At 36.4% G+C, this 13650-nt stretch overlaps 1 protein-coding gene across 2 annotated transcripts in view; it reads left to right on the plus strand.

Moving 5' to 3' along the window:
- Positions 1-327: 327 nt before the first annotated feature.
- fus (epithelial splicing regulatory protein fusilli) overlaps positions 328-13650 on the plus strand; it is a 91259-nt gene continuing 77936 nt past the window's right edge. Inside the window, exon 1 of one of the 2 annotated variants that reach the window (XM_089241318.1) lies at positions 328-822. In XM_089241318.1, the coding sequence (XP_089097444.1) occupies positions 685-822 (138 nt within the window). In that variant the 5' untranslated portion in view covers positions 328-684. Of the gene's footprint in view, positions 823-932; positions 1010-13650 lie in introns of those variants that run through there. The other variant, XM_089241319.1, reaches the window with a different exon arrangement.

A 13650-nucleotide genomic window follows, 5' to 3' on the forward strand; every position in this document is an offset into this window, starting at 1 on the left:
AAAATCTCTAGAGTTGGGTCTCTTTTCTCTCTCTCTCTCTCTCTCTCTGTCTCCACAGGCTCTCATTCAGTGTGCTCTATTCTTTCAGTTATATTCCTCTCTCCCTTCCATTTTTCCCAAAAAAATAGAAAAAAAAAAAGTCGGAAAAACTTTTCTTTTCTATCTTTTCCCATCCACCACTGACTCTTACCTGTGTGGTGTGCGCGCGCACCTTGAGTTTGCCACGAAACACCTTTGGTCGTCCAATCGCGACTCACCTGCCAGATACCAGTAGGAAAAAAAAAAAAAAGATTTCGCACACAAAAAGCAAAGAAATCATCATCAGCAGGTCTGGCCGGTGGTTGTTTCTTCAGTGTTGTGTTGTTGTGCGTGGTGGCAGTTTTTACTTGTTGAGTGTGTGGTTCTTTTTTTTTTTTTTGTTTTTCTATCGTCCCAGTGGTTGAGGGGACCATTCCCTTGTGGTGTTTATGTGTTTTTTCGGGGTGTTTGGTATTTTTAGAGACAAACTTCTCTACTATCGGGTTTCATTCATGTTACTCGTTTAATTTTTTAGACTTTTTCTCCTCCTTTATATATATATTTTAACCCCGGAGAAGAAAAAAATTCACCTGGAAAAATATAGGAAAATTGAATTTCGGTTGAAGCTGCTTTTTTTTAAAAAATTAAAAGAAAAAAAAAAAGGTGATGGAATCGACGCAAGGTGAACGGTACCTGGTTGGGTTGTACGTTGTGACGTCGGGTCTTCAGGGTGATGCCTTGGGCAGCGACGAACAGGAGACTGTCCTCTTCTCCTGGGTGGTGGTGGATCTTTCTAACACCAAGGTAAGATGTTGTTACATAGTAAAAAAAAAAAAAATTCTCTACTTCTCTATTTTTTCTTCTCTCTACTTATCAATTTCTTGTGATGACTGTACAAAGACCGCTGATGATGGTGAAAAAGTTGTGATGGATGTATTAGTTATAAAAATTGAAATATCTTCTAAAAATGCCGTAAAGGATGCATCAACAGGTATGGAATTCTATTTTTTAGGAGCGCATGGATTGTTTTCAATGATACCGATTCTGTTTGAGGATGTCGTTTGAATCAGAATCTGATATTAACTTTACGTGATAAACTAGCAATAATACCCGGCGCTGCCTCGGGTTTTATCCATATGGTGGGAGCATTAAAGAAGTGATAAACCATTGTAAAGGGTTGAACATGTTTGAAACGCATTGTTTGTGAATCATCGTAGCCGAAGTAAAAATTCACAGTCATTGGTGAGGCCTAGGAACCAGATGATTTTTCTTTTTTTTACCGTTTCGGGCATTTATCTAACTTTAACAAATGTTTAAAGTAGCCTATTCATGGCCCCCACATTCTAGAGCAGGGGCTGCTAGGCTGAGATCTTTTACGGGTCCCCCTTCATGATGAATGTATAACGTAAAAAAACAAAAGATGAGAATCATCCCGGCCCCAGGACTGGAGCCCTGTCAGTCCTACCCTTGTGGGGGGGGGGGGGGGGGAGGAGGCATGAGACTATCGTTCAAGTCGGGTCCTGTTCAGTGTATACGCCAAATTCGGCAGAGATTGGTCTAAAATTGTGAATTTGTATAGAGAACACTCACAGACACAGAAAATCAATTTTATGTATAGTAAAACCTATCAGTTTGGACACATCTGTATCCTGGACAACTCTCTCTCCATTGGACAGTTTTTAATGGAACAGGCCATAATCCTATTACATGAAATGTTCACAATAGTGTACCTCTATGTCTTGGACACTTCTCTTTCGACAGATTTCAATAGAACCATAGGTGTCCAACTAAAACAGGTTTTACTGTATATACATTTACAATGAGGTCTTTCACCTGACAAAAAATTATTTTTTAAAAAAATGTCCCTTTTATGAATTTGTTGTGGCCAGTGTCATCTAAATGCATGGACCCACCCTAGCCAGGGGCCTCAAGAGAAAAAGGGGCCTCACAAAAATGAAATCTGATTTAAATTTTCGAGAGAAAGCATGTAAATTTTTCAGAAAAGCATTTTTAGCCAGGTAGGGCCTCAGAAAACTTACTTGGCCCTGGTTGTAGCTCATATATTTCTTCGTTTGTCTAATAGTAATAACGTAGAATATTCTAAAATACGTGCCTACTATAATTTTTACTTGTCGATGAAATCAGTCTGATCGGTGTTCTGGGAGTTCTCTCTATTTTTCCTTCTCCCTACTCTTTGATTTCTTATTACGACCATACAAGGTGATGGTGATAATTATTATTAATATTATGGATATTTAATAAATTAAAATATCTTCTAAAATTGCTCTAAAGAATGGTGGATGCATCAACAGGTATGGAACAGCTTTTAGGAGCATAATGGACTGTTGTCAATAATACTGATCGCGTTTGAGCAAAGCCTCCTAGATACTACGAGTACTTCTTGGAGACTTTGGTTTGAGGATTTCATGTGTTGAGCCACAACTTTCAGTGATTTTAATTTAAATAATAACGTGTCTTTCTCTTCTCTTTTTCTTTCGAAAGTTATGATAAATTTGAATAGTAACGTCTTTTTTGACGAAAATTATTAAAAAAATACAGTATGTCCCTCAAATGAATTTGTTACAGCTCATATGATATATTTCCTTCTCATTTATTTATTAATGTTAACAACTCTATGATCAGGGTCGGGCTTGAGCTGGTGCAAAGAGTGTGATCCATACTGTGCCGCTAAATATTAGGGGCCGTAAAGCTAGATTTTATTACGTTGGTTACGTATTGGATTTTACTATAACTGCTTCAGAGAGCTAGAACTTGCAATTTTATCGATCTATTAATGAAAAAATATCGAAAGGGACCTAAAAAATGGTCCCTTTCAGTTGGCACCTAGCCACGTAGTTCGCAAGATTCAAGATCCGACCTTGGCTTTTTATATTTATTTTCAAGAAATTCCATAGTTTTAAAACCATTGGAAAAATATAAGACCGATAGTTGAGGCTTCCTGGTGTTCCGTCAGCCTTTCCCATGGGGGGGGGGGGCACAGAACAGTGGTTCTCAACCTTTGGAAGCCTGCGGTCCGGTAAAACTTTTTTGTGTGAGTGAAAGGCCCGGTAATACACACAGCTAACGAGAAATTAATGGGAAGAATGAAACTGCGAATCACCCGGTGTAACTGACTAGTGTTAAGGCCCGGTACTGGGCCACGGCAAGGCGGTTGAGAAACACTGCCATAAAGGGTTAAAGTCTTTTCCAAAATGCTTACTAAATACTAAAATAACTTATCCCTTCTTCGAGTTGATCAACTTATTCCTATAAAAGCAGAACTGTTTTACAGGTTCAAGAGCCCGTTTCCAAGGTCTTTAAAAGATTTCTTTAGCGGTAAAAAACTGAACAGAACACCACCAGAAACGAAATGAAATATTAAAGTGAGACATTGAAGAATTTAAAAATAATGTGAATCTCCGATGACTTTTTGGCCCTGGGGAGACTCACATTTTAAGAATGCACTTCATATGTTAAGGTAGTGGTTTTAATTCCTACCGAATGCTTTTAATCTCGGTGATAGCCTTTGAATTATGCTCCAAATGTCATCTAAAATGAAGAATTATTCTACGTAATTAGAATTGCTCTTTTTTAAACAGTGACTTTACTCGATTTGTTCACAAAAACAAAAAAGTGAAGCATAAATTGAACTAAATTGCATAGCACTCGATACAATCTGACCCACTATTTTACATGTATTTGATTATTATGTCTTCTCTTTAGTCATTTTACAACAATCCAGTTCTGGCAACATCCAAATCAAAGTAGAATAATTCTCATTCAGTATTTAAATTGTTCAGAATTTGCAATATTATTATTTCTTTTATGATAAAATTCAATGACTTATACAAATTTTCTTTCCAAGAATATATTAAAAAAAAAATGTACATCTATGAATATATTTGACAAAAAAAAAAATTATATCTAAATCCATGTGAGCGAGGCCTTGACGCCGACTTTTCTTGAGCTTCTCATGGTGATTTCACAGTTTCCGTGAATCAATTTGATTGATCAACAGGGCTCCCCAACTTGGAGATCTGTCACACTGTCAAATTCCATCTTGTGCGGGGCCAGGAACATATCCAACTATGGAAATGAAATATAAAAAAAAGAGTTTTGAAAAGAGTATTATATTGATGATAAATGATAATTACTAACGAAAACAACAATTTTAAAATTCTCTCTTGGAATATTTTTATTACGCATTTATAAAATCACAACATCGATTTCTTTCTCTGTAGGCCTAAATGCCATTCAAAGATTTTCAATGGCATGACAGTACCCCCAGTATAAATATGTCTCAGCAAAATAAATTACAGTACTTATGATACGTTACACAGGGTGTTCCATAATAAGTCAGTAAGTAGTTTAAAAATTCATAAAATTAAAGGGAATTAATAAAATGCAGGGTCCCCGATTAACAACTCATTTCTGAATTTCCCTGTTATTGACGCTTACACAAAATTTTCATCGTGATGTAGGTGGATAAAGCGCTATTGGTGAAGTTGTTTTACTTCAGCCATGAATCGCTGGCTGAAGACTTACGAACATTTCAGACGCAGAAAAGATTGAAGAAAGGTTCAGGTGCAAACACTTCTGTCGGATTGGCGCGAAGCGCCCTCTGTCTATTAAAAGTTCGATTTTTTCTTCTAAATCAAAAATTATTCCCCTTCGTAAGAATAACTTTTTTACAAACTGCTTTCAAATATACCAACTCCTTCAATTTTTACGAATTTCTAAACTACATATGAATTCATGGGCACCACCCTTTATAATTACTGCTAAAATATTATAGTGATATCGATTTATGCCTCAACTATACAGAAATTGCTTCGATGAAAATTTGGCCAAGAAGTATTTAACGAAAGAAAGAAAAAAAGATTTTATCCACAAAACGTGCTCGTGTATAGTGCATGTGTGTGTGTGATGACGAGCGTGTCACGGATATTTGGCAAGTGACGCGATTGAGAAATAGCTGATCGTTACAAAACAGAGTTGAAGGACAGAAAACAGAGCGTATGCAAATTTACTCTTGCCCTCACACTGTGTGAACGCAATATTTTTTCCTCGTTAGTTTCATTTCTAATGCAACATAAGTTTAGAAGTTTAAAATTAATTCGATTCTCTAACATAGTAACAACAAAAAAAAAGTTAAATATTCCCTGGGATGTATTGAACAATTTCGATACGATTAAGATAAAAACAGGGATATCAATTTATAAGTTATGTTCACATTAATAGAAGTTACCAGATACATTCATCTTTTTAACAGGCATGTTACTCCCATTAAGATAAAGTGCCCACATGTATACCCCCCCCCTCCCTAGCAAAATCGTTAATTCTGGAAATTTGTTTAGATTTAAAAATAGTTTAAAAACTGATTTAAGTAACTCAAGTCCATACCTAATAGTGCTGCAATTGGCGATTGTACTGAATAAATTTTTTCTAACCAAAAAAATAATAATAATCAAAACAACGCAAATTTTGGATTTTCGTCAAAGGTGTCCTGATTCCGTCCCCTTTCCAGTTATTATCTTACACATTTATTTTAGTTGCTTATACTTATTTAGTTATATTATATATAAAAATTAGTTAATATATGTGTTAGTCATATTTACAGTACTTATATTTCTATTACTTTATTATATTTTTATAATTAACTTTTTTTTCTCATGTTATATAAAACAAAGAGGTGTTAAACACAGTATAAAATAGGTAAGGTCACAGGTCGACAAGTGATCATACATCAATCAAAATGAATCTAAGTAGTAAAGAAAAACATATATACATATATATATGAGTTATATATTAAAAAGTATTAGTATTAAAGTGTTAAAATATTAATAATTATTATAAAGTATTAATAATTATTATATTAGTTAAATATACACATAATGAGTTTCCCTCTGATACTCAGAGGGAACGGATTTAGGAATTCAGCTATAACAAAAATTGACTGTTTCTGACTAATGACTATGATGACTATGCGACGCAGTATTCAAGTAGTGATCTATAATTATCAATCGCTAACTGATAAAAAAAAAAAAAAAATTCCGTATAAGGCGTAAATATAACTGCTCAAAGTTGATTTCGAACTGTAACAAGTTATAACAAAAACTTTTTTTTTTGAAAAATTGAAGCGTAAATGAAAAGAGCAAAGCAACTGCGTCACTTCAAGTAGTCAACTGAATGGTTCTCTTCAGAACCATTCAGTTGACTCTCTCTGAACCAATTCGAATTTATAGCAGGGAATGGATTTCGGGCACTTTCCCTTATACCAGGGAGTATGCAGGATTGATCTACTTTTCAGGGTGGTAGAAAGTCACTCGGAGAAATTTTTAACCTTGAAAAAACATTTTGAATCAACCGAAATTTATTAAAACAGCATATAAATGTATTTTCTTTCAATGGTTTAAATTTTTTTTTGGCAAAAGTACTTGAAATTTTTGATAGGACGCTGCTCCTCTCTCCATGCGTACGACTCTGCATTATTGTATGGTTCAAGATAATTCGCAACTCTTTCATATATTACTCTCTTCACAAGTTTTTCAGTATTGATCCTCATGAATATATAACGTTTTTAACACATTCCGGTTATAAATAAATTTGTAACACTCATTTTCAATGTATTTGATTTTCAAGATTTAGTGAAACCGATTCGTTTGATTGAGTCTTAGCTGTGGTAAATCTATGAAAAAATGAAAAATTTTATCCATTGGGATTTCTTGATCATTAAAAATGTTGAATAAAACTACACACATAGCAGAAAACAAGAATATCGTTTTTTACGTATCAAAATATCTCCGTGCGCGTCACACACAACTACGCATATTTATTATTGAAACTTATAAGTGTAAGAAACTGAAATAAATGTGTAGATAATAACTGGAAAAGGGACGGAATTAAGACACCTTTTTTTGAGCTCCCATATACTGTATGCATATACGGCAAATGGTAAATGTGATATATATATAAATTTATCGCTCAATATATATATTTGTTACGCAAATACGCAACCATCGCTGTGGTAAATGTAATGAATGATAAAAAAAAAAGTTATGCGCGTAAAAATGATAATTTGATAAAATGGTAAAACAGTAATATATCGGGGTACGATCGTGAAACTTGTTAAATGGAAGTTCATTATATTTGAGGTACAAGCTTAAAATTTGTTAAATAAGAGTTCATTACTTCGGGGTACAAGCGTAAAATTTGCTGAGTACCAAATTACGAATTTATGAGTTCGTTACATCGAAGTCCAATTGTATAATTAGTCAAATGGTTGGGGGGGGGGTTAATTTTATCGGGGTCCGTTTGCAAAATTCGTTAAAATAGGAATTTTTTACAATGGGGTCTGATTCTATATTTACAAAAACTCGTAAACATTCGTTATAGAATTTGTTAAATGAGAGTTTGTTAAGGAAGGTCCGATTTTAGAATTCGTCAAATAGGAGATATTTAGAGGATGTTCAAAAAAAATCGTTAAATAAGAGCTCATTATATCCGGTTCAGACTCTGACTCACAAGTACGGTCATATACTTTAAATAATAAATCTTATCGTGGCAAGGGACTGAGTTGTCATAATCACCAATACGAAATGGTAATTATGCATAACCCCCACAAATATGACGAATTTAGTTGATTTCTCATATTTATCAGTGATTCTTGGGTATTATGCATAATCACCGGTAAAAGTGATAAATTCAGGGAACTTTATCAAAATTACCCAAATTGGTCGGCGATTATACATAATAAAACCGGATTTATCGTGAAGTCTAGAAGCTTCGCGAAATTGCCAGCAACTGGTCGGTTACTTCGTTGAATGTCCAAACTTATCACGTATTCATTAAATACACCCGCCGGGCTTTATTACAAAATTCAATGTATAAGGGGCTCCCAAAAAGTCTTAAATCTGGACGTCCGTCGACCCTGACATAAAGGATCCCTGTCTGTAATAAGGCGTAAAACACATTCAAATCTCATATTTGTAGATTGATATGAAATTTTAAGCTGTTTTACGTTAAAAAGTTAGTCAGGATGCATTAGCAATCGATCATTTTAATCCAGTTTTACGATCTCTCTATATTTTACGGTATAGTGCGACTACACTTTTTGCTCCCAGCTCAGTACACACAATTGCAAATGCTACAAAATTCATCACACAAAATATACACAGTAATGTACCTAAGGAATTGGATCTACAGTCAGCAGGAAAAAAGGGTATATGACTGCTGTTTTTATTTATCTATACGAAACCGCAATATTGATGGGGTTTTTACAGTCTGCGGTTGCTATTCATTATACCAATTACCAATGAATAAGAGTTTTATTTGGAATAAGCACCCTATATGTGTGCTTGGCTTAATTTGTGCATCTGTGAAGTGTATTTCTAGGAGCTCTAGGTCAGCGTTTCTCAACCTTTCTGAACCCAAGGACCATTAAAATCTCTGAAACAAATTGGCGAACCGACTTGTGTCCCGTATTACGGGACATTCCTCTAATTTTGGTTGTACCGGTTCTTTTCATACAAATTATCTCGTTTTTCCAGTTTATTTGAACTTGTAATATATATTCCCTAGAGTAGTGAATGCACGTCATTTTCATTACATATAAATTATATTATGATAATTATTGCAAAAAATATAAATATGCATCTTGCGTATTTGTCAAGTTCAACGTCTTTTTTCCACTATTTTTCAGCAATTTTAATAGCAATTGGTGATTGTGTTTAGAGCTTCTGGCACTGTTTTTGGTGACAATTTCCGATGTCCCGTATTTTACTCCATTTAAGGGATTCCAGTTACAGTATTTTTCTCAATAAAATAAGGGGATCTGTTCATTTGAATAATTTTTATTGTACCGATTTTTTAACTGTGATTTGTATCAGCCGTTTATTTTCCCCCACACTTCAGCAATATCAACAATTTGCATTTTAGGTAATAAATTGCATTTTTTGGCAATTTTTAGAGATATCCCGGATTTAAGATTGCATTTTCCTAGATGATGTATGGTGAATCCACATACATCCTTATTATTACATGATATTTTGTAAGATGTTTATACGTTATTACATGTATAACGTATGAAGGTAAAAGTTTTTATAAAACTCCATATTGTGATACTAATAGGCCTATCAACCACAATGGTTGAATAATCTTTCCTTCTGTTAAAATTAAATTATCAAGTCTGCTGGCGGACCACCTCTGGTCCGCGGACTATAGGTTGAGAAACGCTGCTCTAGGTTAAACTAGCTCTGGTTTGGGTGAACAAATTTTCCGTCTTGTAGGCAGTATTAAGAGCTAAACTATACGTACTTCGAGGACTGAATGTGAATGAGAAAAACACAGATGAAATCTCAGTGTCAGCTTAATCAAAACATAAATATATATACTTGTTTCAATAAATGTAGAGCATGCTTGCTCAACCCATGACCCTTGGAGAGGCCTGATGTGGCCCGCAACCTAAATCCTAATTTTGTAAAAAGGAACTAAACAAGGGTCTGTCCCGACTTTTTACAGGGTCCTGTTTTTGTGAAAAGGGTCATTCATTTTGTGGAAAATAGGTAATTTTGTGGGAAGTGAAATAATCTAGTTAATTTGTCACACATATAGGAGGAGATACACTTGGAAGTCTGGGGGACACGATCATGATGATGTCAATTCATATATACATTAGTTTAGTCGACTCCACCTTTGACGCTGTGGGGGAGCAATGCCCCCCCCCCCCGTATCTCCGGTGATGTTGTCACAAAAGAAATGAAATGTCAAGTTTATAGTTTCATTAATTTTATTTTGTGAAGCGTCCGTTTTTCAGATCCGGAATTTTGTGGAGTGCCCGGAAAATGGAACCAAGTTTTGGTTGTACCTCTACTAAACTGCGCATTTACAGATCACTTAAGTGGCCCGTTGCATACTTCTTGATAACTTGATTCATGCCCTGTGCAGTTCCCCTGATCATTTAAGTACCCTGTGGCACATTCCCAGATCACTTGAGTGACCCAGGACATATTTACAGATAACCGTGGCACGGTTCCGGAGCAATTAAGCGACCCATTGCTCAGTTCCGGTTCACTCAAGCAACACGCGTATTATTTACAGATCACTTAAGTGGCCTGCGGCACAGTTGCAGAGCACTCAAACAACCCACGGCACAATTCTAGATCACTTGAGTGTCGTGACACATTCCTACACCCCGTTATTAAGTGGCCCGCGACACGTTTTCAAATCAATGAAGTGGTCCCTCACTCTCCTAAATATTGAACATCCTTGATGTAGAGTAATATGAAGGAATGTCTAGATTATCAAATTTTACATCGTATTTTAAAATAATGAAACGTTCTTATATAAATTGTGCACTTTGCGGACCGGATAAAATTCTCTGAATTGAGCCAGTTTTTGGTATAGACTGAAATTTTGTATCAATCTCATTCGCAGCATTTTTGTATCTGAATAACGTTAACACACACACGTGCGCAATCCACCAGAAAACCACCGAATAATGAGGATGACATTACTCTTTATAAAGAGCGTTCTTCCAATTGCCACAGATGTAACATTCGGTTCGTGGAAATGAGGTGCTGTCGTGGGGGTGTGTTGGCAGCTGCGCGACTTCCTAGTCTGGTGAAATGCCCTTTTTTTGTGGGTTTGGTTATTTTTTTCTTTCTTTTAAAATGCAGTCGGCCCCATTCAATCGGGTGAGAAATAAACGGATATATATACCCCCGCTTAAACGGATAAAATCCTCTGGAACCAAAATTTCTCCTATAGAGACAATGTTAAAGTTCCCTGCTTAATAGAATAATTTCAGTAACGGTTTACGGAAACATTTCGCCGCTAGCACGTTTCGTCCCCAACATTTCCCCCTGCCCTGACTTGAGTGACCAAGTTGGACATGTACCCCCTGACATTTCACCTATCCTGACTGTATAAGTGATCAAATTAGCTGCACATTTCACCTGTCGTGACCGCATGAGTGACCAAGTAAGTGCCTGTATGATCGACGAAGCGCATGGCCGTATGAGTGTTGGTCACTCATACAGTCACTTAGTTACTCATGCGGTCGTTCATACGACGCATGGCCGTATGAGTGACCAAGAGTAGGACCGTATGGGTGACCAAGCGCATGACTGCATGAGTAAGTAAGTGAGTTACCATATGAGTGATCAAGTGAGTGACCATATGAGTGATCAAGTGAGTGACCATATTAGTGATCAAGTGAGTGACCATATGAGTGATCAAGTGAGTGACCATATGAGTGATCAAGTGAGTGACCATATGAGTGATCAAGTGAGTGACCATATGAGTGATCAAGTGAGTGAACCACTAATTGAGTTTGACATTTAGCTCCTGATATATCACACCCGACATTTCGCCCCATGTATAAATATTATGTGAGTTATATCACTCACTTGGTCATTCACTCAACCACAACACTCACATAATCATACGGTCACTCACTTGGTCATTTATCCGCTCACTCACTCATACAGTCAATCGCACACGCATTTCGTTATTCACACGGTCACTCACCTAATCACTGTATAACTCACAGTCGGTCACTCATACGGTCGGGGGGGGGGGCAGGCGAAATGTCAGGTGCGAAATTTTCGGATCCCTAATAGTTAAAGCTGGAGTCGTAAATCGTTGAATTTGAACTACGATGGAAGAAAAAAGGTGAAATTTTCGTGATGATTCTCTTCAGACACAGAGAGGGAGAGAGAGAAAGAAAAAGGATGATTGCCACTGCCTTCGACATAATTTCCTCGTCACGAGTGCGTTGCACTTTCACTGACAATAGTAAAAAAAGTCACTGTCACACGTCGTGGACACGAGACTCTTGAGAAAGAAGAACTTAATGATGCCTTGACTATATCATCGCCATACGTATATAATTATTCCCGACTTCCCGATCTACTGATAATGGACTTGTTAAGTTTATAGACAAAAGCAATAGAGCCTGTGATGTTGTGGATATGCGGGTTATCGAAGAATCGGGATCACATCTCGTTATACACGGCGCATAACATGGATACTAGTAGATGAATAGTTCCTATCACCTTTGTTTTCTTTTTCTGCGATACAATCGACTGCATAAGAGAGAGAGAGAGCACAAAATGTGTTCTGAAAGAAAAATTACCTTGGACAGAACTGAGAGAGCAATTTGCAATCAGTGGTTGCAAATTTAAAAACGCTTAAAATTACTATATGTATACGGTACCTGTTATATATACACTATACCCCTCTTTATAGCTGCCTGTTAAACACCCCCTTCCATGTGCTGATTTAAGTGAATTTTGTCTACAGAATTTTCGTAATAGTGATCTATTAAAATGCTATTCGAACTTAATAAAAGAATATGCCAATATATATCATCTTGCAGCCCTTAATCTTTTCGCCAAACTTTTGTCTGGACTATCTCCGACTGCCTTCATTAAGTCCATAAGTGGGTCGTGGGCAATACCGTCTTAACGCATGGGGGCCGCGCCCGGCCCGATGGCCCTCAGGTACAGAATGTCATCTCGTGATATTTAGATTTGGTTGAATTTTTAAAAAGTAAGTATGTAAATTAGCGTGCGGGGTATTTGTAGCCTGGTAGGGAAGGGACTTCAGAAAAATCACTTGCCCCAGTTGGCCTATAATATAGCGGACATCGACTTGGAAGTCTGGGAGAGGGCACGATCATGACGATGTCAATTATATATACATTAGATGAGTCGACTCCACCTTTGAAGCTGGGGGGGGGGGATAATGCCCCCCGTATCTCCACCAATGGCTTATAATGATTTTAAGACGGCCTTCTCTGTTCATGGGTACACAAATTTCGGCCCGTAAAACCTTTAAAGGCATATTTTAACTTTTAACTCTCATTCTACAAGTTAAAAAAAAAATAATATTAATTCTTATATAAAACCCATGTTTCAATCAATCAAACTTTGCTTAAGCAGGGTTATTGGGTAGAAAAAGAAAAACAAAAGCATGCGACTCGCTTATAATGATAGTAATTGCTCTGTGAACGCGGTACTATATGCACTGTACAGGGGGATTACTCAATTCCCCTGGCTGCAAATTACTGGCGAACCGCTGATCCAGAGTCATTCTTCCAATTTGAAAACGTATCCAAATAACGTTTAGACCTTATACGTCATTCATTCTTTAAGGGGTTGTATAGTTATCAAAATATAAAAATTAACTTTTTAATTTGATAACCCCGTGTTAAAAATCTCAATTAAAGAGAGTTGTCTCTTCTGAGGTCACGTTTCTAAGTGTAGTATTCGCTGAAATGGTATTTGAATTAAAACAAATCGCTGAAAAGAAGGGAAAGAAACAGCATATTGAGCTTGTCCGTTAGTTTATAGTCCGTGGACCCTTTGAGTGTCCTTAGAGAGGTTCTGGGGGGGGGGGGGGGGGAGTCATGAGCTTGTTTGAGAAAATAATTTTAACATTGTTTTTTCACATTATTATGTGCTGAATACTATTCGATAAAGGGGTTCGTGGCTTTCGTTGTATTGACAAAATGAGTCTGTACAATACAGAAGGTTAAGAACCCCACGAAAAATATACATTTTTCAAAGTTTGCTGATCCCTTGAGTTCCTGCTTGAACTTCAAGTATTTTCACCTAAATGAAGAAAAAA

The sequence above is a fragment of the Pholcus phalangioides genome, unplaced genomic scaffold (assembly GCF_987345545.1).
Source record: "Pholcus phalangioides strain wild (caught in Gottingen) unplaced genomic scaffold, Ppha-v1.0 ptg000013l_1, whole genome shotgun sequence".
In the NCBI taxonomy this organism is placed as follows: domain Eukaryota; kingdom Metazoa; phylum Arthropoda; class Arachnida; order Araneae; family Pholcidae; genus Pholcus; species Pholcus phalangioides.